We start from the raw sequence: 22,110 nt of genomic DNA on the forward strand, positions 1-22,110 counted from the left end.
TAGTAGTGTTGTAGTTGTGGTGCAGGTGGCGGTGGCAGCAGCAGGTGGCAGTGGTGCAGTGGTGGTGGTGGTGGCAGGTGGTGCAGTGGTGGTGGTGGTGGTGGTGGTGGTGCAGGTGGTGCAGGTGGTAGTAGTGGTGGTGGTGACAGTGGTGGTGGTGGTGGTGACAGTGTGGTGCAACAGCAGTGGCGGCAGGTGGTGGTGGTGGTGCAGGTGGTGGTGGTGGTGGTGGTGGTGGTGCAGTGGTGGCAGCAGTGGTGGTGGTGGTGGTGGTGGTGGTGGTGGTGGTGGTGGTGTGCAGCAGTGGCAGCAGCAGCAGCAGTGGTGGTGGTGGTGGTGAGTAATGGTGGTAGTAGTGCAGGTAGTGGTGGTGGTAGTGGTGCAGCAGTGTGGTGGTGCAGTAGTGTAGTAGTAGTAGTAGTAGTAACAGAAATAGTAGACATAGTAGTAATCGTAGTAGTTGTAGTCTTGGTGTTAGTTGTATAATTGGTAATAGTCCTGTTAGTAGTATTTGTAGTAGCAAAAGTACTGGTAATTGTAGCATCAGTAGTAGTAGTAGTAGTAGTAGTAGTAGTAGTAGTAGTAGTAGTAGTAGTAGTAGTAGTAGTAGTAGTAGTAGTAGTAGTAGTAGTAGTAGTAGTAGTAGTAGTAGTAGTAGTAGTAGTAGTAGTAGTATAATAATGATAATAGTATTAGTAATAATAGAACTTTTAGTAGAAGTAGTAGTGGTGGTTGAAGTGAAGGCAAGTTTCGCACTCACTCTCACACACACACACACACACACACACACACACACACACACGTTTACCTGCGTATGGCGTGCAGCACGGTGTCTGAGGCGGGTGTTCTGCCGGGGTGCTGGTAAAGTTGTTTCAGACTCAACACATTGATATTGTACTCGTAATTACTCAAGGAACGAACAATCTCCATATTCACATTTTCTTTATCCAGCAATAATACTAATCCGCTTTTTGGTGGAACACGGGAAGGAGTGCCGCAGCGCTGACCAAGGTCTGCTACATATACTAAGCCAAAACAAGGATTTTCTTTGACATTCTGAGCGATCTCTTGCAGGAATCTCTCATCATAATCTGTTTCTTCGACCAGTGACAACCATTTCTCCCATATATTGCCATTCTTCCCCATCAACCTTATCACTTCCTTTATGATCTCGGGTTCATTTGGTACTTCTTCTCTTGCCAACAGCCCTGTCACGTGGAATAAAAGGCTATGCAGATTAAAATATATCACTTGCTGAGTGAAGGTATGAAGCAGACTCGTCACAGTTCTCGATGGTGGGAGGGACCTATCCTGTAAGCGCTGTATGATATGTCGAGCGGCAAAGTACTCTTGCAGTCCTTTATGGGGCAAGCAGTATTGTTCTTTACGCACTCTGTTGTTGACGGACAATCGCAGAATAAAGAAGGCTCCCAGGACTTCCTGATCTGGCAGGTCCTCCGTCTCGCAACAATCTACCAAGCGCTCCACGTCTTCCTCTGAAAGGCTCAATTTGTCCTGCACCAAGTTTTGCAGTGCCATTTTGTACATCTCTCCCACCACTTTTTTTAGCCTCATCTTGAGGGTGCGCGGCCTCCTCTCTCCAAATAAGGGGTGGGTGGATATTCTGACACGCAGCTTTTCTGTGCACCACTCGTGGAAGTGGGTGTACAGGCTGGTTTGGGTAATGTTTTCCTTGATGCAGTCTTGTTTTTCTTCAAACAGTCTAACCAAGAATACAAGGTTGAGAGGAAGCTCAAACAACTTTGTGTTTTCTTGTTGTGTCATGAACTCCCTCAGCCTGTCATGGTTTGTGGAGGAGGTGGAGTATTGCAGTGCAAACTCTATTCTCTTAGTGACGGGAATGCCCTCAAGAGACAGATGAGATATGTGGTAATCCTTTTTATAACGCCTCACCAACCAGTCCACTCGCTCCGGGCGTGAGCTGACAAGGACTGACAAACATTTGTTATATTTGGCGATGGTGAGAACATTGGTGACGAGCTTCTCGGAAGTGTCGTTCATCTCGTCAAGTCCGTCTATGAGGAAGAGCACCTTACAGCGCCCCAAATACTTCACGAGTGGTTCCCCAAACACCGAGAGACTGGGCGGGAGGACCAGGCCCAGGAATGTCTCCAGGTCCTCGGCATCTGTGTCCCGGCACAGTATTCTGAGCACGATGTCGTACTCCTCCAGGCACGTGACGCGGCGGTCACACTCTTCCCTGCGCCACTCTGACACCAAGAAAGTGAGCAGGGTGGTCTTGCCACTCCCAGCAATGCCGCTCACCACGGCGAGGCGCGGTCTGTCATCGTGGGCAGGCAGGGAGGGGCGGCACTTCTCCCTCAGAACTTTTAGTACTTCTAAACAGTCGATTTTAGATTTTGAGTGTTCTTGCTGAAGAAGAAGTTTGTAAAACACAAACTGTATGTGGACCCGTTCTTCGGGTCCAAACAGGAATGACAGCGGATCAAAACATTCAAAGTTTTTGTAGAGATCTTTGAGGTGATATGCTGACACTTCCTTAAATAAATCCAGTTTTTTCTCAAAGTTCATCTGAAGGATGACTTTGTCAGTAAAGGCTTGCAATACTTCATTTACTTGCATTTTCACATTGTCCATGAGGGTGTTAGTCTCAGCGCGGTATCCGTACCTGTTCTTGACGGCCTGAAGGGCTCTCAGGAAGAGGCTCTCTAAATCTTGAAGTTTGTTCTTCAACTGGTGTTCATCCATTGTTATCTGAGACCATTCGTGGACACAGGCGTTTCTTTCCTCTTTGATCTTATGTAAGAGCCCTCCATCACTGATGGATCCTGCCAGCGTGCATCGTTGAGATCTGCCACACCTTCACAGGCCAGTGTTATGCTCTTGTACAGCAGTGTTATGTCAAAGCTCTGGCACGAGGGATCATTACTGATTTTCCTCTCCTCATCCTTGGTAAAGATTTTCTTCTTCGTCTTATCGTTGAGTGAACAGTAGTTGGCCGTCGAGGAGTCTTGGAGGCTGTTGAGGTGGTCCAGGAGGGTGGTGGAGGGGGCCTTGTTTGTGCCGCATTTCAGGGCGTGACAGAGCACGGCTGTTCCAGGACCCATCAAGATGTACACCAGCTTGAAACGCGAATAATCCTCCTGCGTCATGGCGGTGGCGGTGGCGGTGGCAGTGGAGGGGGCGGGGACGGGGGCGGCAGCGGCGGATGAGGCGGCCATGGCACTGGTTCTTCAGCAGGACTGTTCACGTTCAGTGCTCTTCAATGAAGTGGTTGGAACTGTGTATCGTGAAGAAATGGACTGTAGGTAAATAAATACACGTGTGTGTGTGTGTGTGTGTGTGTGTGTGTGTGTGTGTGTGTGTGTGTGTGTTCCTCTCTCCAGGCCTTTCCTTCCACTCTCTAGGATATAATAAATCATATCATCATAGTGACAGTATAGTTTGTGGGAAGAGAGAGAGAGAGAGAGAGAGAGAGAGAGAGAGAGAGAGAGAGAGAGAGAGAGAGAGAGAGAGAGAGAGAGAGAGAGAGAGAGATTCAGAGTTCCGTTAAAGTGGTGCCGGAAATTCCTTCAACACTAGAACACTGCACATGAACATTTCCACCCACTGCTTGTCTGTAGGTCTTGTTTAGATAAAGAAAATGCTTTCTCAGAAGATTACACTACATCAAATTCTCCCACTCGCTATAACAATCCTTAATACTTATTGGATCAAGAAATAACACTCATAAGTACATCATTCATTCATTCCTTCAACCAATCAATGCTTGTGGAAAAGCATTCTTTTTGATGTCTCGTCCATGACTACAAATTTGTCTCTTCTGCTTGTTTTGGCGTTCTCTAGTGCCTCTTGTGTGCCACGTGACAACTGCTATGACTGGCCCTCCCTTCATTAACACACGGTACACAGTGAATATGACTTTTTTATGCAAGAGGGAAGATTGCCAAGAAAAAGGATAAAGGCCTACTAAAACTGCAGGTTCCCTAAAAGCTTAACAAAAAGTAAGTCAGCCAAAAGCCTGGGACAAATGTCTTGACACCTCTCTCTTAAAAGGAGTCAAGTCGTAGGAAGATGGAAATTCAGAAGCAGGCAGGGACTTCAAGAGTTTACCAGTGAAAGGTGTGAATGATTCAAAATACTGGTTAACTCTTGTATTAGAGGGTTAGACAGGATAGGGATGAAAGGAAGAAGAAAGTCTTGTGCAGAGAAGGTGTGGGAGGAGAGGAGGCATGCAGTCAGCAAGATCAGTAGAGCAGTTAGCATGAAAATAGCGCTAAAAGATAGAAAGAGATGCAACATTCCGGCAGTGAGAAAGAGGAGAAAGAGGCTGAAGACAGTCAGTCAGAGGAGGGGAGTTGAGACAAAAAGCTTTTGATTCCATCCTATCTAATAAAACTGTATAAGTGGAAACCCCTACACATGCGAAGAGTACTCCATACAAGGACAGATAAGGCCCTTATACAGAGTTAGCAATTGGAGGGGTGAAAAAAACTGGTAGAGACGCCTCAGAACGCCTAACTTCATAAAAGCTGTTTTAGCAAGAGATGAGATGTAAAGTTTCTAGTTAAAATAATGAATAAAAGACAGACCGAGGATATTCATTGTGGAAGAGGGAGACAGCTGAGTGTCACTGAAGAAGAGGGGATAGTTGTCTGGAAGGTTGTGTCGAATTGATAGATGGAGGAATTGAATTTTGAGGCATTGAAAACTACTACGTCCATGCATAATCTGTTGACTTCCTGTAGGGTTGGGCGTCTCTGAAAGGAATGGGAAAGATGTAGGGTGGTATCATCAGCGTAGGAGTGGATAGGGCAAGAAGTTTGGTAAGAAGATCATTAATGAGTAATAGAAAGAGAGTAGCCGTCTACCACAGCAGCAATGGAATGGTCGGAAAGGAAACTTGAGATAAAGTTACAGAGAGAAGGATTGAAGCCGTAGGAGGACAGTTTTGAAATCAAAGCTTTATGCCAGACTCTATCAAAAGCTTTTGATATGTCTAACACTACAGCAAAAGTTTCACCGAAATCTCTGGATGACCAAGACTCAGTAAGGAAAGCCAGAAGATCACCAGTAGAGCGACCTTGACGGAAGCCATACTGGTGATCATATAGAAGAATGTGAAGTGACAGATGTTTGAGAATCTTCCTATTCAGGATAGATTAAAAAACTTTAGACAAGCAAGAGATTAAAGCTATAGGACGGTAGTTTGAGGGGTTAGAACGGTCACCCTTTTAGGAACAGGCTGAATGTAGGCAAACTTCCAGCAGGAAGGAAAGGTAGAAGTCGATAGACAAAGTTGGAAGAGTTTGGCCAGGCAAGGTGCAAGCACGGAACCACAGTTTTTGAGAACAATAGGAGGGACTCCATCCGAGGATTTAGGCCAGCGAGGGCATGGAAAACATCGTTACGAACAAATAATCAGAGGAAGGAGGAGAGGGAGGGACAAGCCCAGAATCATCCAAGGTGGAGTTGTAAGTAAAGGTTTGAGAGAAGAGTTCAGCTTTAGAGACAGAAGAGATGGCAGTGGTGCCATCAGGATGAAATAAAGGAGAGAAAGATGAAGATTTGAAGTTATTTGAGGTGTTATTGGTTAGAAGCCAAGAGTCTTGAGGAGGGTTTGAGCTTGAAAGATTTTGACATTTTCTATTTATGAAAGAGTGTTTGGCAAGTTGAAGAACAGACTTGGCATGATTCCGGGCAGAGATATAAAGTGCATGAGATTCAGGAGATGGAAGGCTCAGGTACCTTTTGTGGGCAACCTCTCTATCATGTATAGCACGAGAACAGGCTGAGTTAAACCAAGGTTTAGAAGGTTTAGGTTGAGAAAAGAATGAGGAATGTACGCCTCCATGCCAGACACTAACACCTCTGTTATGCGTTCAGCACAAAGAGATGGGTCTCTGACACGGAAGCAATAATCATTCCAGGAAAATCAGCATAATACCTCCTCAGGTCCCCCAACTGGCAGAGGCAAAACGCCAGAGGCACCTTCGCTTTGGGGATCCTGTGGAGGGATTGGAAAATAGGACAAGATACAGAAATGAGATTGTGATCGGAGGAGCCCAACGGAGATGAAAGGGTGACAGCATAAGCAGAAGGGTTAGAGGTGAGGAAGAGATCAAGAATGTTGGGCGTGTCTCCAAGACGGTCAGGAATACGAGTAGGGTGTTGCACCAGTTGCTCTAGGTCATGGAGGATAGCAAAGTTGAAGGCTAGTTCACCAGGGTGGTCAGTGAAGGAGAGGAAAGCCAAAGCTGGTGGTGAACATTGAAATCTCCAAGAATGGAAATCTCAGCGAAAGGGTAGAGGGACAGAATGTGCTCCACTTTAGAAGTTAAGTAGTCGAAGAATTTACTATAGTCAGAAGAGTTAGGGCAGAGATAAACAGCACAGATGAATTTAGTTTGAGAGTGACTGTTAAGTCGTAGCCAGATGGTGGAAAATTCGGAAGACTCAAGAGCGTGGGCACGAGAGCAAGTTAAGTCGTTGCGTACATAGACGCAACATCCAGCTTTGGAATGAAAATGAGAATAGAGAAAGTAGGAGGGAACAGAGAAGGGGCTACTGTCAGTTGCCTCAGACAGCTGTGTTTCGGTGAGGAAAAGAAGATGAGGTTTAGTAGAGGAGAGGTGGTGTTCCACAGATTGAAAATTAGAACTAAGACTGCGAATGTTGCAGAAGTTAATGCAGAAAAAGTTGAGGGAGGTGTCAAGGCATTTAGGGCCGTTATCAAGAGAGGCGTCCGACCTGGGGACATTTTTGGTCCCCTCCCCAGATGGGGACTCCGATGTATAACTGTATTTGATATGTCGAACGCTACAGCAAAAGTTTCACCGAAATCTCTAAAAAACGATACCCAAGACTCGGTAAGGAAAGCCAGATTATCAGTAGACTAAGCCATACTGGCGATCAGATAAAAGACTGTGAAATGACATATGTTTAAGAATCTTCCTATTGAAAATAAATTCAAAATCTTTAGACTAGAAAGAGATTAAAGCTATAGGACGGTAGTTTGAGGGATTAGAACGGTCACCCTTTTTAGGAACAGGCTGAATATAAGCAAACTTCTAGCAAGAAGGAAAGGTAGAAATTAATAGACATAGTTGAAAGAGTTTGGCCAGGTAAGGTGCAAGCACGGATGCACAGTTTTCTAGAACGATAGGAGGGACCCCATCAGGTCCATACGTCTTCTGAAGGTTTAGACCAGCGAGGGCATGAAAAAAATAATTAGGAACAATTTTAATCGAATGTATGAAATAGTCAGAGGGAGGAGGAGAAGGAGGGCAAACCCAGAATCATCAAGGTTAGAGTTGTTTGCAAAGGTTTGAGAGAAGAATTCAGCTTTAGAGACATGAGATGGCAGTGGTGTCATTAGGATGAAATAAAGGAGGGAAAGATGAAGAATCAAGTTACTGAAGATGTTTTTGGTTAGATGCCAGAAGTCCAGAAGGGAGTTGGAATTTGAAAGATTTTGACATTTTCTGGTTGTGAAGTAATGTTTGGCAAGTTGAAGAACAGACTTGGCATGATTCCGGGCAGAAATATAAAGTGCATGAGATTCAGGAGATGGAAGGCTCAAGTACCTTCTGTGGGCAACCTCTCTATCATGTATAGCACGAGAACAGGCTGTGTTAATCCAATATTTGGAAGTTTTAGGTTGAGAGAAAGAATGAGGAATGTACGCCTCCATGCCAGACACTATCACCTCGGTTATGAGTTCAGCACAAAGAGATGAATGAGTCTCTGTCGCGGAAACAGTAATCATTCCAGGGAAAATCAGCATAATACCTCCTCAGGTCCCCTCAGCTAGCACAAGCAAAACACCAGAGGCATCTCTGCTTTGAGAGATCCTGAGGAGGAATTTGAGAAAGGGAACAAGATGCAGATATGAGGTTGTGATCAGAGAAGCCCAATGGAGAAGATAGGGTAACAGGATACGCAGAAGGATTAGAGTTAAGGAAGAGATCAAGAATGTTGAAAGTGTCTTCAAGACGGTCAGGAATACGAATAGGGTGTTGCACCAGTTGCTCTAGGTCAGTGGTTCTTAAACTTTTTTGGCAGCAACCCAAAATCTTGCACAAATCAACTATCACGACCCATGCCTACATAGATATACAAATTGTCTTTATAAGTAATATGATTATGCTTTTAAAAGCAGGTTACAGAAACAAAATATACTTATACTGGCGGCGGGCTCGTGGGCCCTTGGCATCAGCAAGCAACGTCCTCCACTCTGCTCCCTCCTATACACCCTCCACCTCCACCTCCACCTCCGCCAACGATTAAGTTTAAAAGTCTTGTTGGGAATGGGAGATTCTTTACACTTCAAATAGATTTACTGCTTTGGAGTTTTTATTTAATCATGGTTTATTTAGAATCCTAAAACAATGTATCATGAATTTTAATTATTACAATATATAATTATAATATATTTGTAGTGGGGAAAACAATCATTTTCTGCAAACCCTTAACGACCCAATAAAATGGCTTGGCGACCCAACTTCGGGTCGCGACCCAGGGGTTAAGAACCACTGCAGAGTCTAGGTAATGGAGGATGGCAAAGTTGAAGGCTAGTTTACGAGGATGGTCAGTGCAGGGAGAGGAAAACCAAACTGGTGATGAACATTGAAATCTCCAAGGATGGAGATCTCTGTGAAACGGTTAAGGAACAGAATGTGCTCCACTTTGGAAATTAAATTGTCAAAGAATTTACTGTAGTCAGATGGGTTAGGGGAGAGATAGACAGCATAGATAGATTTAGTAAGAGAGTCTAAGCCAGATGGTGGAAAACTCTGAAGATTCAAAACCGTGGGCACGAGAGCAAGTCAAGTCGTTGAGCACATAGACGCAACATCCACCTTTGGAACGAAAATGAGGATAGAGAAAAGGAGGAGGGAACAGAGAAGTGGCTAGTGTCAGTTGCCTCAGACAGCTGTGTTTCGGCGAGGAGAAGAAGATAAGTTCAGTAGACTAGACGTGAGTTGGTGTTCCATAGATTGAAAACCAAAACCGCGAATGTTGCAGAAGTTAATGAAGAAGAAGTTGAGGGACATTTATGGCACACCGCCGAACCTTATCATGTACTACTGTTTTTTTACACTATTTTTTATATACTGTATAATTCTGCAAAGCTATGATACCTATGTATTCCGTGCACGGGGCCTCTGTAGGGCGTAACTATGCGGCGGTATGGAGCCTGATGAAGGAGAGAAGACAAAATATACACCACCTACCGGAAGATTGTTTATCTCTGTTCCTCTTCCGTCTTCCTTCACCGTGCCTTAATGTGTGTGTGTGTGTGTGTGTGTGTGTGTGTGTGTGTGTTGCTTGGTGTCAGCGGCGGATCCACAATCAAAATTTCTTTGGGTGGTTAACCTAAATTCCTGTTGTCCTTGCGAGGGCTGGCGAGTAACTGGGTGCTGCGGGCCAGGCTAGGTTTATCAGCTCGGGAATCAGCTATCTTGAGCCTTATCAGGTTATCTTGAGGACATTTCTAAGCTATACGCAGGGCTTCTTTGTGTAATAAGAGCAGTAATGATTTATTAATATGACTGAATAATGAGACACATCTAATTCATCTGAACATCGCAATATAAACAAACTGTGACGCCATCTGACGGCCCATCGTACAGATACACATTTTCTCTAAGTCCATTGAGAGTACTGGTTAACTCTTGCATTAGAGAGTTGGACAGAATAGTGATTGATGACTGAGAGTAGTACTGGTTAACTCTTTTATTACAGAGTTGGACAGAATAGTGGTGAATGATTGAGAGTACTAGTTAACTCTTGTATTAGAGAGTTGGGCAGAATAGTGGTGAATGATTGAGAGTACTAGTTAACTCTTGTACTAGAGAGTTGGATAGAATAGAGGTGAAAGGAAGAAGAAAGCCTTGTCCAGCGAGGGTTGGGGAGAAGGGAAGACATGCAGTTCGCAAGATCAATGATTTTTACATGTATTTCAGAGAGAGAGAGAGAGAGAGAGAGAGAGAGAGAGAGAGAGAGAGAGAGAGAGAGAGAGAGAGAGAGAGGTCCTATCCTGTGGCACCCTCAGGGATGCATAGGGCCTCAATGATCTCTGGCCACCACACTGTATCTTGTAATATCTCCTGAATGTGTCCCCAACATTCATCACCCACATCTCGTCTCACTGTCCTAAGCCACGTCTCTCTTGGCCTTCCTCTCCCTCTTCTTCCAGGTGCCACTCATTCTGGTGTACCACGCATCTGTCCATGCCTTCTCTACACATGTCCCAGCCAGGGAGAGAGGAGGGAAGGAACGGGGAGGAAGGAGGGAAGAGGAGGCACACAGTATGGGATAGACGAGGTAGTTTGTGGTGACGTCACTTGTTGGAATTACTTCACAGGTGTCAGCTACTGTATATTTGAAGTCAAGAGTAAACGCCGCAATTCAATACACCAGTGAATGCACCATAACGTCACAAGTTAGGGCAGGGTGTGAACTGGGCCGTGTTAATATATCATGCTGATGTGAATGGTCATTTCGCAAATATAAGTGACAGACGCGGGGTCAAGCTTGCTGAAATACATGCTAGCTGTGTCGAGGCATTTGCTCCCTTATTTTGGCTGACAATTTTTCATCTTTGTAGAGAGCCAACACCCAAGTAGGCCTATTTTTATTTATTTTTTTTTTTGCCCTTGGTTGGATCTCTTTCCTACATAAAAAAAGAAAAGAAAAGGGCTTACTGTAACCTCCCTCCGTCCCTCCCTCTCTCTCTCTCTCTCTCACAAACACAAACACACACATACACACACACAGTCCAGATTCCTGTAGAAATAAACCCAGAGACAACAACACGTAAAGTTAATATCCCTTGCTAACTAACACCACACTGACATTGGACTAGTGTGCTGTGACCTTCAACACCCAATAAACATCATTATAAACCGCCCTTCATTGTTCATTATCGTGCTCGTACTGTCTCTACTAACGGCTGTGCACTGACTGGCCTGTGACAGATCGACTCGCCAATATTTCCCTGCATACAAGCTAAAATTTCCCTTTTCAACCTAGAACTTCCTTATTTTTTATGTTTAGGAATTAAGATCATACCTTCTAATGCAAGAGTCAACCAGTACTCTCAGTCATTCACCACTATTCTGTCCACCTTTCTAATGCAAGAGTTGACCAGTACTCTCAATCCTTCACCACTATTCTATCCACCTTTCTAATGTAAGAGTTCACCAGTACTCTCAATGCTTCACCACTATTCGGTCCACCTTTCTAATGCAAGAGTTGACCAGTACTCTCAATCCTTCATTCATCTTTTTCTCTGGCACATTCTAGAACTACCTCCGTTTCTGTATTTCCAGCTTCCTATGACTTCACTTCATTTAAGAGGGAGGTGTCAAGACATTTATTTCTTTCCTTGGCTAATTCACCCTCTTGGACCTGCACGGGACCTGGCAACTTAGTGGGCCTCCTTTTTATCGTTTTATGAAGCCCCTAGCCAGCTTTGTCCTCATATATGATCAAATATATGAAATACAGAGAGCCGCCGTGGTACAGTGGAACCATGCGTGCTTTGGGATCCTAGAGGTCTCCAAGCGCACGGGTTCGAATCCTGTACACGGTCTGAGTGTAGGTTGGGCTTCCTCACTCGGGGCAACGGTTTCCTAGCGGGTGGGGTTTCAGATAGGAGGTACCACAAAAAGTATCCTCTTTAGCCCATAAATTCCCGTGAAAAGCACACATGGTATAGAAAAATAAATAAATAGAATAATACAAAGATGTAGTTGGTGTCTGTCACTTGCAAAGATTGGAGAGAAATGTTGCTATTTTGCACATTTTGCCTGAGTTTACGTACGTCTCTGGTTGAAACACTGATTTAGGCTCACTTGTGGAAAATAGGTTGTCATTACCTCTCGGATATTCTTTTTGATTTTCTACTATTACTACTACTATTATCACTGCTGCTACTGCTATTACTACTACTACTACTACTACTATTACTACTGCTACTACTGCTGCTACTGCTATTACTACTACTACTACTACTGGGTATTACTACTACTACTACTTCAACTACTGGGTACTATAACTACTACTATTACTACTACTACTACTACTACTACTCGATACAAACTACTACTATTACTACTACAACTACTACTACTCGATAATAATTACTACTACTACTACTACTACTATCACCACACACCACCACCACCACCACGATTACTACCACCACTACCACTACTACTACTACTACCACCACCACTGCTACTACTGCTACTACCACTACTGCTACTACTACTACTATTTCGCTCATTTCCTCTAAGTAATAATAACTATAATAATAACAACAAGAATAATAATAATAATAATAATAATAATAATAATAATAATAAAAATAATAGTAATAGTAATAGTAATAGTAATATTAATAAAGACAATAAGAGAAATAATAATAGTTTTAATAATATCAATAATAATTAGAAAACAGCACAGTGGTGTGGTGAGGTGTGGTGAGGTGTGGTGTGGTGTGGTGTGGTGTATTCACTGTATTGTATTGTGGTGTGGTGTGGTGTGGTGTGGTGTGGTGTGGTGTGCATCACTATCGTGGCAGCAGGACGCCACACTGCACCACAGTCACCTCAGTAATGGGGCGGTGCTGGGCTGCCTCCTGCACCACGTTTAGCCCACGCACCACCTCACCAAACACATTAAAAACACCAGCACCAGGATGCCACTCCCGGGTGGTGATGCTGAACTGAGCACCATCGACTTCACTACACCACCCTGGCCAGCTGACAGCCCCCACCTTGCCTGACCTCCAGTAGTCATAGTGGTCAAGGTCAGGCAGTAGGGCGGCTCCTCCCGTCCCACCATTGGCCTCATAGTCACCTCCCCACACACACTCCCCCGGCCACCCCACACCCGGCACCTCAAACAGCCTGGTGTTGGCGTAGCAGGCGCCCCGCTGCCCCGAGCACAGCAGCACAAAATGCCGGCCTAGGGGGGTGTCACGGACCAGACTCACCACCACCCGCCGCGCCGCACTGCCGGGCCACGCCAGGTCTAGGAACGCTTCGCAGGGCGGGGAGGCCGGCATCACTTCCCCCATCTAGAATACAGTAGTAGTAGTAGTAGTAGTAGTAGTAGTAGTAGTAGTAGTAGTACTGGTGTTATTGTCATCCTGTCTTAACCCACCTGCAGGATGAGTGCGTGGGGAGGCGGGGGCGGGGCCTGCAGGGAGTGGAGGTGCAGGCGGCCGTGTTGTAGGCTGATTCTGGCGTGCCGAGTTTGTCCCTCCACGTCCTGGACGGCCAAGATGAGGCCAGCCTTCACCAGGCCCCTGGCACGCTGCGTCAGCCTCAGCAGCTCCTCCGCCTGCAGGAAGTTGCCACCAAATAGTAATTGTAGTAATAGTATTAGTAATAGTAGTAGTAGTAGTAGTAGTAGTAGTAGTAGTAGTAGTAGTAGTAGTAGTAGTAATAGATGTCGTAATAGTAGTAATAGTAATAAATTTAATAGTAGTAGTAGTAGTGGTAGTCGTAGCAGTGGTAGCAGTAGTAGTAGTAGTAGTAGTAGTAGTAGTAGTAACAGATGTCGTAATAGTAGTAGCAGTGATAGTCGTAGCAGTAGTAGCAGTAGTAGTAGTAGTCGTAGAAGTAGCAGTTATAGTAGTAATAGTAATAGATGTAGTAGTAGTAAGGAGAAAGGTTGTGCTGTACCTGGTAAGCCTGAGAGAGGCAAATGGTACAGTGGAACCATGCGTGCTTTGGGATCCGAGGGGTCTCCAAGCGCACGGGTTCGAATCCTGTCCACGGTCTGAGTGTAGGTTGGGCTTCCTCACTCAGGGCAAGGGTTTCCTAGCGGGTGGGCTTTAAGATAGGAGGTACCCCAAAAAGTATCCTCTTTAGCCCAGAAATGCCCGTGAAAAGCCCACATGGTATAAATAAAAAAAATAAAAAAAGGAGATGGAAAGGTTGACATAGCCACCATGCTAAGAATTTTGCAGGTTTCGAGTAGAAAACGTTGCTAATTAGAATCAGACATGCCTAAAATTCACAGATTAAAATAGTTTGAATACTTGAGGCTAGTAAAATAGTAGACCTTTATTTCTTCATTATTGACCAATGTATCACCACTCAAGGACAAAAGGCATATAGTCAATATTTTGTCAAACCTCCTTTTGCGGTGATTAACGCTTCGATACGCCTTGGCATACTATCAATACCTGACTGAACTGCCTCCTGGATTTGTGGATGATGATTCCAGACATGAATTATCTTCTCAATCAGTTGATATTTCGTTGTAATGATTCACTAATTGTCACTTCTCTCTTTATCAGCTCACATGCATTTTCTATAGGATTCTTAACTGGTGAATTTTCTGGCCAGGAAAGTAGAGGAACATTCTTAATTAATGAACGTTTTCTACTCGTAACATGCAAGATACCAAGAAAGCGTTATGGAAGTGTTTACATACTTCCATGAGACAACTGTATAGTGCATCGTCTACTTTTGAAATGCGTGACATAACCAAACCATCTTATAGCCAGGCGCCAGACACAGTGGAGGAGAGGGGTGTAAAATTCCTGCTATTAACCCGTGTTTCTGAGTCCGTTCGCTATACACTACGGTGCGGCGGGTCACAAAGTTAACATGACAAAATATTAAAATAAGTTATCTAATTGTTTTTATATCGTCTTGACATCCTCCGTAAGCCTAAATAAAAGTACATGTGTCAGGTAGTTTAACATTACCACCTGCATGCACCCTCTCCACGCTCGCTCCGCTAACCAGAACCTCCATAAACGTGAAAAACTTGAATGAAAGACACTAAACATTGTGAAACGAGGTGCGTGAACGAAAGCCTTAGAGAAAGTAAGGAGCGGGTTGGTAGTTTGAGCCTGTGAGATGAACCGTTCAACTGTTCCGCTGTCGTAAGCAAATGTGAATCTAAAATCCAGAGGTGCCAGATGCAGGGAAATTACTTTGTTTTTAGAGAAATTTTGACTATGACACGGAAGAAAAATCGCTAAAAAGGGTAAGTTATGGAGAGAAATATTAGCTTTTACGTTTTTTTTACCCGTGAGTGAATCAATAATCTCGTGTTTTGACCGTGAATATGTAGAAATAATTTAGTGTTTTGTATGTTCTTAATTCCTGAACGCAACAAATAAGGAAGTTCAATTGAAAAGGGAAATTTTAGCTTGTATGCAGGGGAATATTGGCTATATAGTCGATCTGGTAGCTGTGTGTGTATCAGTGAATCATTGCGTCCTGCCACTCCACTGCTCAACCTGGCGAGACAAAGTATTATTCTCTTAAAAATGTCTTCTGCTGTAGGAAATTATTGAATCACTCACTCACAGGGTAAAAAAAAGCCAACGCCTATGCTTCCTCAGCCGCTGTAACGCTGCTATTTTTGCAGAAGCTAATAGATAGATAGATAGATAGGTTTATTGTCACACTGGATACAAAATACAATATGAAATTTCTTTTGGCAATTGATCTCATCCATTTGTTAAGACTATAATATAATTTATACATTAAAACTTCAAATTATAGTGTGCTAATTACTGTACCATAATCACTCACTAGATCTGTGTACGTCCATACCTCCAGAAGGCTGCCTTGGTACTGAGGCATCTGCTATCTGAATGAAGTGAACCAGACGTGTTGAGACTCATTCGGTTGGAACTATGCAGATTCAAAATGGCTTGATTCAAATGATTCTTGGTGTAAAAACCTCTCTCTATATAAAAATAATGTAATAGTAATAATATCTTAATAGACCACATATAGCCCAGCGACTTACACAGTTTTCAAGTCAATGACATTTCTTACTACGCTGTCATTTGTCATTTTCCGATATTGAGCGCATTTAATGTTAATAAAAAGTTAAGTCAGTCTTCTAAAGTCACAAGTCATAAGCGGTCATTCATAGTAAAGTGTTTCTGAGGAAATTTCTCCTCCTTCGTTCACAGAAGGATGTTTTTCTAACCATTAGCAAATAGCCAGTTATTCCAATACATGAAAAGGGAGAGAGAAACATTCATGCGAACTTTGAATTCTAGGGAGGCGGTGGCGTAGTGGATAAGGTGGTGGTGGTGGTGGTGGGATCGGGCAGACATCCACACGTAAGTTCGAATCCCACCACGTACCGCTTTGAAGCTATGCCATTTGTGGAGTAGTTTAAAGTTACCTACCTGCCATCATGATACTCAAAGATGCGCTTGGGTCTTGATATGGGCCCTAATATGCCCACCACTATAAATTAAATTGCCTGCGCTACTAATGGGAGGAAGCTTAACAGCGCCTTCAATACTCTTTAAGCATACCTACAGACGCTATAGGCCATAACAAAATAAATAAATAAGATGAGTGCTAACTACAGATCAATATTAATTCTTCCGTGTGTCAGTAAATCTTTAAAAAAAATGGCATGCAAAAGACTGATGGACTACATTAACAAAACTTCCTCACTCAGGCCAACGGTTTCCTAGCGGGTGGGCTTTGAGATAGGAGGTACCCTTAATAAGTATCCCCTTTACCCCAGAAATTCCCGTGAAAACCCCACATAGTATAAGAAAAAAAAAAAAATACTGTATCCTATAGGCCGACTCAAATATGAAGGCCGCTGAGAGGGGGTGAGGAACCTAACAGGGATTCCCCGGCTGTAGCACATGTTTCGATCTCATTATTAACTTACATCTTAATGAACCGTCATAAAAGTGTATTCCTCTAAATTTGTACTAAGGATGTATAGAGAGCTTTGAATATTGTTTTAGTGTAATGAAGACAATGATTTTGTATAGATACCACAAAATGTAGCACCACTGCTCTCCAGCGTTGCTACTTTTCAAGGTCAACCTCACTGACCGCTGATAATCCCCAGGTCAAATCGAGTCACTCCTCCCCTCCCTGTCGCTCAGGATGGAAGGTGAATATCTCGTCCGCGCTACTCGCCATCGCAACCTTCATAGTTAAGAGAAATTAATTATTTACAGCGTCAACAAGTTCTGCTTAGAGGAGAAGGCAAAGGGAGCACCTATAATTGATTTCTCCAAAGCTATTGCCCGAACAGCAAGAGCAACAAACGTCAGTGAGAGAACTGTTCAACGAATCTGCTCTGGCATCAATCAAGCCTGCGAGACACAGCCTGCATTTTCATCACCCCAAAAGAGTATATAATAATAAGAAACAGGAGGAAGTAACATGCCAGAGAGAAAGAGAGAGAGAGAGAGCAGGAGAGATGGGTGTTTCTCCACACTTCAGTGTTAATCCTTTAATTGGGGCTGCGACGTTTGGCGACGCCGCACCCGGGGAATCCCCGTTAGGTCTCCCTCCCCCCTTGAGCGGCCTTTATATTTGAGTCGGACTATAGACAGAATAGGAATGAGATGTTAAAGAAATCCTTGTGCAGCCAGGGTGGGGGAGGAGGGAAGAGGGGAGGCATGCAGTCAGCAAGATCAGTAGAGCAGTTAGCATGAAAATAGCGCTAAAAGATAGAAAGAGATGCAACATTCCGGCGGTGAGAAAGAGGCTGAAGACAGTCAGTCAGAGGAGGGGAGTTGATGAGACGAAAAGCTTTTGATTCCACCCTATCTAATTATCAACCGATCTCCAAGAGTGGCCACTGTTACTTTTTTCCATAAATAGAATTATTACTGCGACTTTTTCCCTGATACTTTCTTTCCCAGCAGCGGGCAGGGTAGACACTCACCTTAAGGGGTGGCGCCAGTCTCTCCGCGGCTGCAGCAAAGGGCGCCAGGAGCGTGGAGTCCATGGCAGCAGCAGGAGTAGTGACCGCTGCCTCCATGGCTGTCTGTGTGGCAGCGGAGGTGGCGGCCTGCAGGACTGCACGGGATGAATTCGCCATCTGAAACACGGCACGGCAGTCAGCCAGTGTGTGTGTGTGTGTGTGTGTGTGTGTGTGTGTGTGTGTGTGTGTGTGTGTGTGTGTGTGTGTGTGTGTGTGTGTGTGTATTACTGGTTGGAGATGAGTTCCAGTTTATAATGCTTTATTAGGTAAAGTGTAGGAATAAGTGAGCATTGTACTGCAGAACACCATTCATTCTCAAGGTGAACAATGAAGTGTTTGGGGAATGCTAGTTGTCTGTCATGCTACTTGGCGTTTATTCTTAATCCTTCAACGCTGTTCTGGGTCAAGCACGTGTGTTGGACTACAACATTGCATTCGTATGGATACTGGTTGTACATGTATGTAGTGCAGTAGCTATAGCTTAAAGTGTGCCCAGTAAACAAACAGACTAAGACAAGGTAAGTAGCCGTGGTCAGAAGAGTGAGTGAGGTGCAAGCACACCAGGTGTGGGGACACACTCACCCTGGCGACGGTGGTGACCACGTGGACGTCAGGAATTACTGCCTCCCTCTCCTCCTCTTCCTCCTCCTCCACCTCCACCAGCAGTTGGTCTGCATTCTCAATCACCTCGTAAGCTTCCTGGCGTGTTGCGGGGGTGAGCAGTGTCTCCAGCGCGGCGTGCAACGCCTCCTCTCTCTGCCGCACCTTCTCTTTCCTGCCCTCCACGCGGGACTCCTCTCGACTTATCACTTCCCGGGCACCCTTGCTCTGGTCCATCAGCGTCTGCAGCTCGTCCTCTAGTCGCTGCTGACGGCCACCCCACCCACCCAGGGTTGTCAGGTAGTCTGCCAGCTGTCTCTGCTCCTCCTGGCAGGAGCGGATGGCAGCCAGTATCTTGGCCTCTTGGTCCTGCAGCAGAGACTGAGTCTTCCTGCTGAGTCCCGCTGTCGGCCTTGGCGCAGGCTGTGTCACTGGCGCCAGGGCTGTCAGCTCCTTCCCTGCCTTGAGTGGCACAGAGGCCAGTCCTCTCATCTTCTTGATAAAGGCCTCTGTGATGTAGGAGATAGGGAACTGCCCTGTCTCGGGCAGGGCGTGACTCGTCCTGCATGTGGGGCAGGTGATGACTTCCTGCTCCTCCTCCAGTTCATTAATGCACGGCGTGCAGTGGGTGTGGCCACACGGCAGAGTGCGTGGCCGCCTGAGGGTGTCGTCAAAGGTGATGAGACACACTGGACAATCTTCTACGTTGTCGTCCTGCAAGAAAGAAGCGGCGGCGTGAGGGACACACTCCACACAGCGCGGCAGGCTGCTCACGGCCCACAACAACCGCTTGCTGCTGCTGCTGCTGCTGCTGCTGCCAGGACCATCAGTGTGGGAGGACTGACGGCAGCAGCAGCAGCAGCAGCTGAAGACACAAGTAAAGCCTTCCCTGGGTGGTAGTGTGCTCCAGGGAAGGAGGACACTGAGGGACTGGCAGGTGTAGGAGTGAAATAGTGCATGGGTGTGCAGGATGTCTGGTGCAGGAAGGAGGGAACACTCACTGCCATTCCCCATTCCAACACTGACCGCTCACCCCAACACTCACCATGGCTCTGGCTGCTGCCGCTGCTGCTGCTGATGATGATGATGATGATGCCCTTCCTTCAGGCAAGTGGTGGTGGTGGTGGTGGTGCACTCCCTGACTCTGGCTGTCTTGCTGTGGCTGAGTCGTGAGAGTGGCCACAGCGGCCGTCACACTCCGCTTCCTTGTTCCTGCCTGGATGGAGATGCGATTCACGTCACTCACGCGTCAAAGTTATAGGAGGAAATGAGCGCATGATGGAAATGATGGAAAATAAATGTTATAGGAGTGAGGTGGTGCGGAGAAGGGAGGCCAGGACAGCACCAGATTGCACTACACTTTGTACACTCTTCCCCCTTCACTTCTCGCAAACTGAAGCAAAACACAGCATATTATTTTGTATGGAGTAGTTTTACACTTAGAATGAGTTGAAGTGTCACATCCCTGCATTGTGAGGAGTGAGAGGCAGCAATGGCCGGAAGGAAGGCAAGAAACATAACTATGCCGTACTAACGATAAGGACACATGAAGACGTATCACAGCAGCTGGACGCAACAATGAACACCATGTAACAGTAGCAGCAGCAGTAACAGTAGCAGCAGCAGCAGTAGTAGTGAGTGAATGAGTGTGAAATGCTAGCGGGGTGACGAAGGAAGCAGAGGCCAGCGTCAATATGCACCTGTGTGAGGAATGACAGGTGGACAGCTTGACAGGTGGACGCGTGAACGAGGAGGTGCAGTCATATACACTTAGCTTTGTCGCGTCACAGCACTGCCAGAAGTACTACCACACCACACCACACACCACTCCACACTACACTACAATACAGTACTACTAGCAAAGATATTGACTCACTCACGGCAATACTCAAGTCACTGATAACAAGAGAGATAACACCGGGTTTCTATCGCGACACAAACACACACACACACACACACACACACACCATTACTATCTGATAACCACCATTGCTTCCCAGAACACGCCACACCACGCCCACTGCACCACCACGCCACAACGCCTAGCTGATACACCAAACATTTCTCTCCCAGACCAATCACCACACATTCTTGTCCGTCATTCACTCAATGATAGAATGAACAGAAACCGGAGTGATTTTCTGCGTTATTGTCGGTAAGAAGGAACTTAGGCCAGTGTACAAAGAGTCCCTTATGTCAGTACCTCTGAGATGCACTCCCCAGACAGTCTCAGCCTCAGACTTTTTTTTTTTTTTTTTTTTTACATTACAAGGGCACTGGCCAAGGGCAAACACAGTGTTGGAAAAAAAAAAAAAAAAAAAAAAAAAAAAAAAAATCCCGCTGGTTGCCAGGCCCTGTTAAAAGAAAAGTAGAAAGAGAAAAAACAGAAAAATCTAAAAGGAGGGTCCAGTTAACGTAAGAGGTGTCTTGACACTCCTCTTTTGAAAGAGTTTAAGTCATAGGCAGGTGGAAATACAGACACAGGTAGAGAGTTCCAGAGTTTACCAGTGTAGGGAATGAAGGAGTGAAGATACTGGTTAACTCTTGCATTAGGAAGATGGACAGAATAGGGATGAGAAGAAGTAGAGAGTCTTGTGCAGCGAGGCCGCAGGAGGGGAAGGCATGCAGTTAGCAAGTTCAGAAGAGCAGACAGCATGAAAACAGCGGTAGAAGACAGATAAAGATGCAACATTGCGGCGGTGACTTAAAGAATCAAGACAGTCAGTTAGAGGAGAAGAGTTGATAAGACGAAAAGCTTTAGATTCCACCTTGTTTAGTAAAGCTGTGTGTGGATCCCCCAGACATGAGAGCCATACTCCATACACGGGCGGATAAGGCCCTTGTACAGAGCAAGCAGCTGGGAGGGAGAGAAAATGGACGAAGACGCCATAGGACACCTAACTTCTTGGAAGCTGATTTAGCAAGAGTAGAGATGTGAAATTTCCAGTTTAGATTTTTAGTGAAGGATAGACCGAGTGTGTTTAATGTAGAGGAGAGGGAAGTTGAGTGTTATTGAAGAAGAGAGGATAGTTGTCTGGAAGGTTATGTCGAGTAGATAGTTGTAGAAATTGAGTTTTTGAGGCATTGAACAAAACCAGGTTTTCTCTGCCCCAATCAGAAACAAGTGAAAGATCAGAAGTTAGGCGTCCTATAGCATCTCGCCTTGAGTCATTTAATTGTTGTTGGGTTGGGCGTCTGTTGAACGCTGTTGAATAATGCAGGGTGGTATCATCAGCATAGGAGTGGATAGGGCATTGAGTCAGATTTAGGAGATCATTGATGAATAATAGAAAGAGAGTGGGTGATAGGACAGAACCCTGTGGAACACCACTGTTGATAGTTTTAGGGAAGAACAGTGACCGTCTACTACAGCAGCAATAGAACGATCGGAAAGGAAACTGGAGATGAAGGTACAGAGAGAAGGATAGAATCCGTAGGAGGGTAGTTTAGAAATTAAAGATTTGTGCCAGACTCTATCGAAGGCTTTCGATATGTCAAGGCCGACAGCAAAGGTTTCACCGAAGTCCCTAAAAGAGGATGACCAAGATTCAGTTAGGAAAGTAAGAAGATCACCAGTAGATCTGCCTTTACGGAAACCATACTGGCAATCAGAGAGAAGGTTGTGAGCTGATAGATGCCTCATTATCTTCCTATTAAGGATAGACTCAAAGGCTTTAGAAAGGCAGGAAATCAAAGCTATAGGGCGGTAGTTAGAAGGATTGGAGTGGTCACCTTTTTTAGGGACAGGTTGAATGTGAGCAAACTTCCAGCAAGAAGGATAAATAGAAG

At 45.1% G+C, this 22,110-nt stretch overlaps 3 protein-coding genes across 13 annotated transcripts in view; all 3 read right to left on the minus strand.

The window, feature by feature from the left end:
• The window catches only part of LOC123506072, a 10,660-nt gene extending 7,873 nt beyond the window's left edge, over nucleotides 1-2,787 (minus strand). For all 9 annotated transcript variants that reach the window (XM_045257989.1, XM_045257979.1, XM_045257951.1 and 6 more), the window contains exon 1: nucleotides 809-2,787. In XM_045257989.1, the coding sequence (XP_045113924.1) occupies nucleotides 809-2,730 (1,922 nt within the window). In that variant the 5' untranslated portion in view covers nucleotides 2,731-2,787. The remainder of the gene's footprint in view (nucleotides 1-808) is intronic.
• LOC123507002 lies at nucleotides 2,733-3,203 on the minus strand. Its single transcript, XM_045259500.1, has one exon. It carries the CDS (start codon nucleotides 3,201-3,203, stop codon nucleotides 2,733-2,735), a length of 471 nt encoding a protein of 156 aa, XP_045115435.1.
• LOC123506114 (E3 ubiquitin-protein ligase TRIM56-like) lies at nucleotides 3,146-20,201 on the minus strand. 3 transcript variants are annotated; one of them, XM_045258010.1, is made up of 7 exons: nucleotides 20,022-20,201; nucleotides 19,367-19,537; nucleotides 18,304-19,035; nucleotides 17,683-17,838; nucleotides 13,159-13,338; nucleotides 12,989-13,072; nucleotides 3,147-3,262 (listed from the first exon to the last, which is right to left on the minus strand). In XM_045258010.1, the coding sequence occupies exons 2-7, from the start codon at nucleotides 19,367-19,369 to the stop codon at nucleotides 3,245-3,247; spliced, it is 1,173 nt and encodes a 390-aa protein (XP_045113945.1). In that variant the 5' UTR covers nucleotides 19,370-19,537; nucleotides 20,022-20,201; the 3' UTR covers nucleotides 3,147-3,244. The 3 variants fall into 3 exon arrangements, with proteins under 3 accessions (XP_045113953.1, XP_045113945.1, XP_045113937.1); XM_045258002.1 differs by having other exon boundaries at nucleotides 3,154-3,262; nucleotides 12,893-13,072; XM_045258018.1 differs by lacking the exon at nucleotides 12,989-13,072 and having other exon boundaries at nucleotides 3,146-3,262.
• Nucleotides 20,202-22,110: the final 1,909 nt, after the last annotated feature.

The sequence above is a fragment of the Portunus trituberculatus genome, chromosome 2, assembly GCF_017591435.1.
Source record: "Portunus trituberculatus isolate SZX2019 chromosome 2, ASM1759143v1, whole genome shotgun sequence".
NCBI lineage: Eukaryota > Metazoa > Arthropoda > Malacostraca > Decapoda > Portunidae > Portunus > Portunus trituberculatus.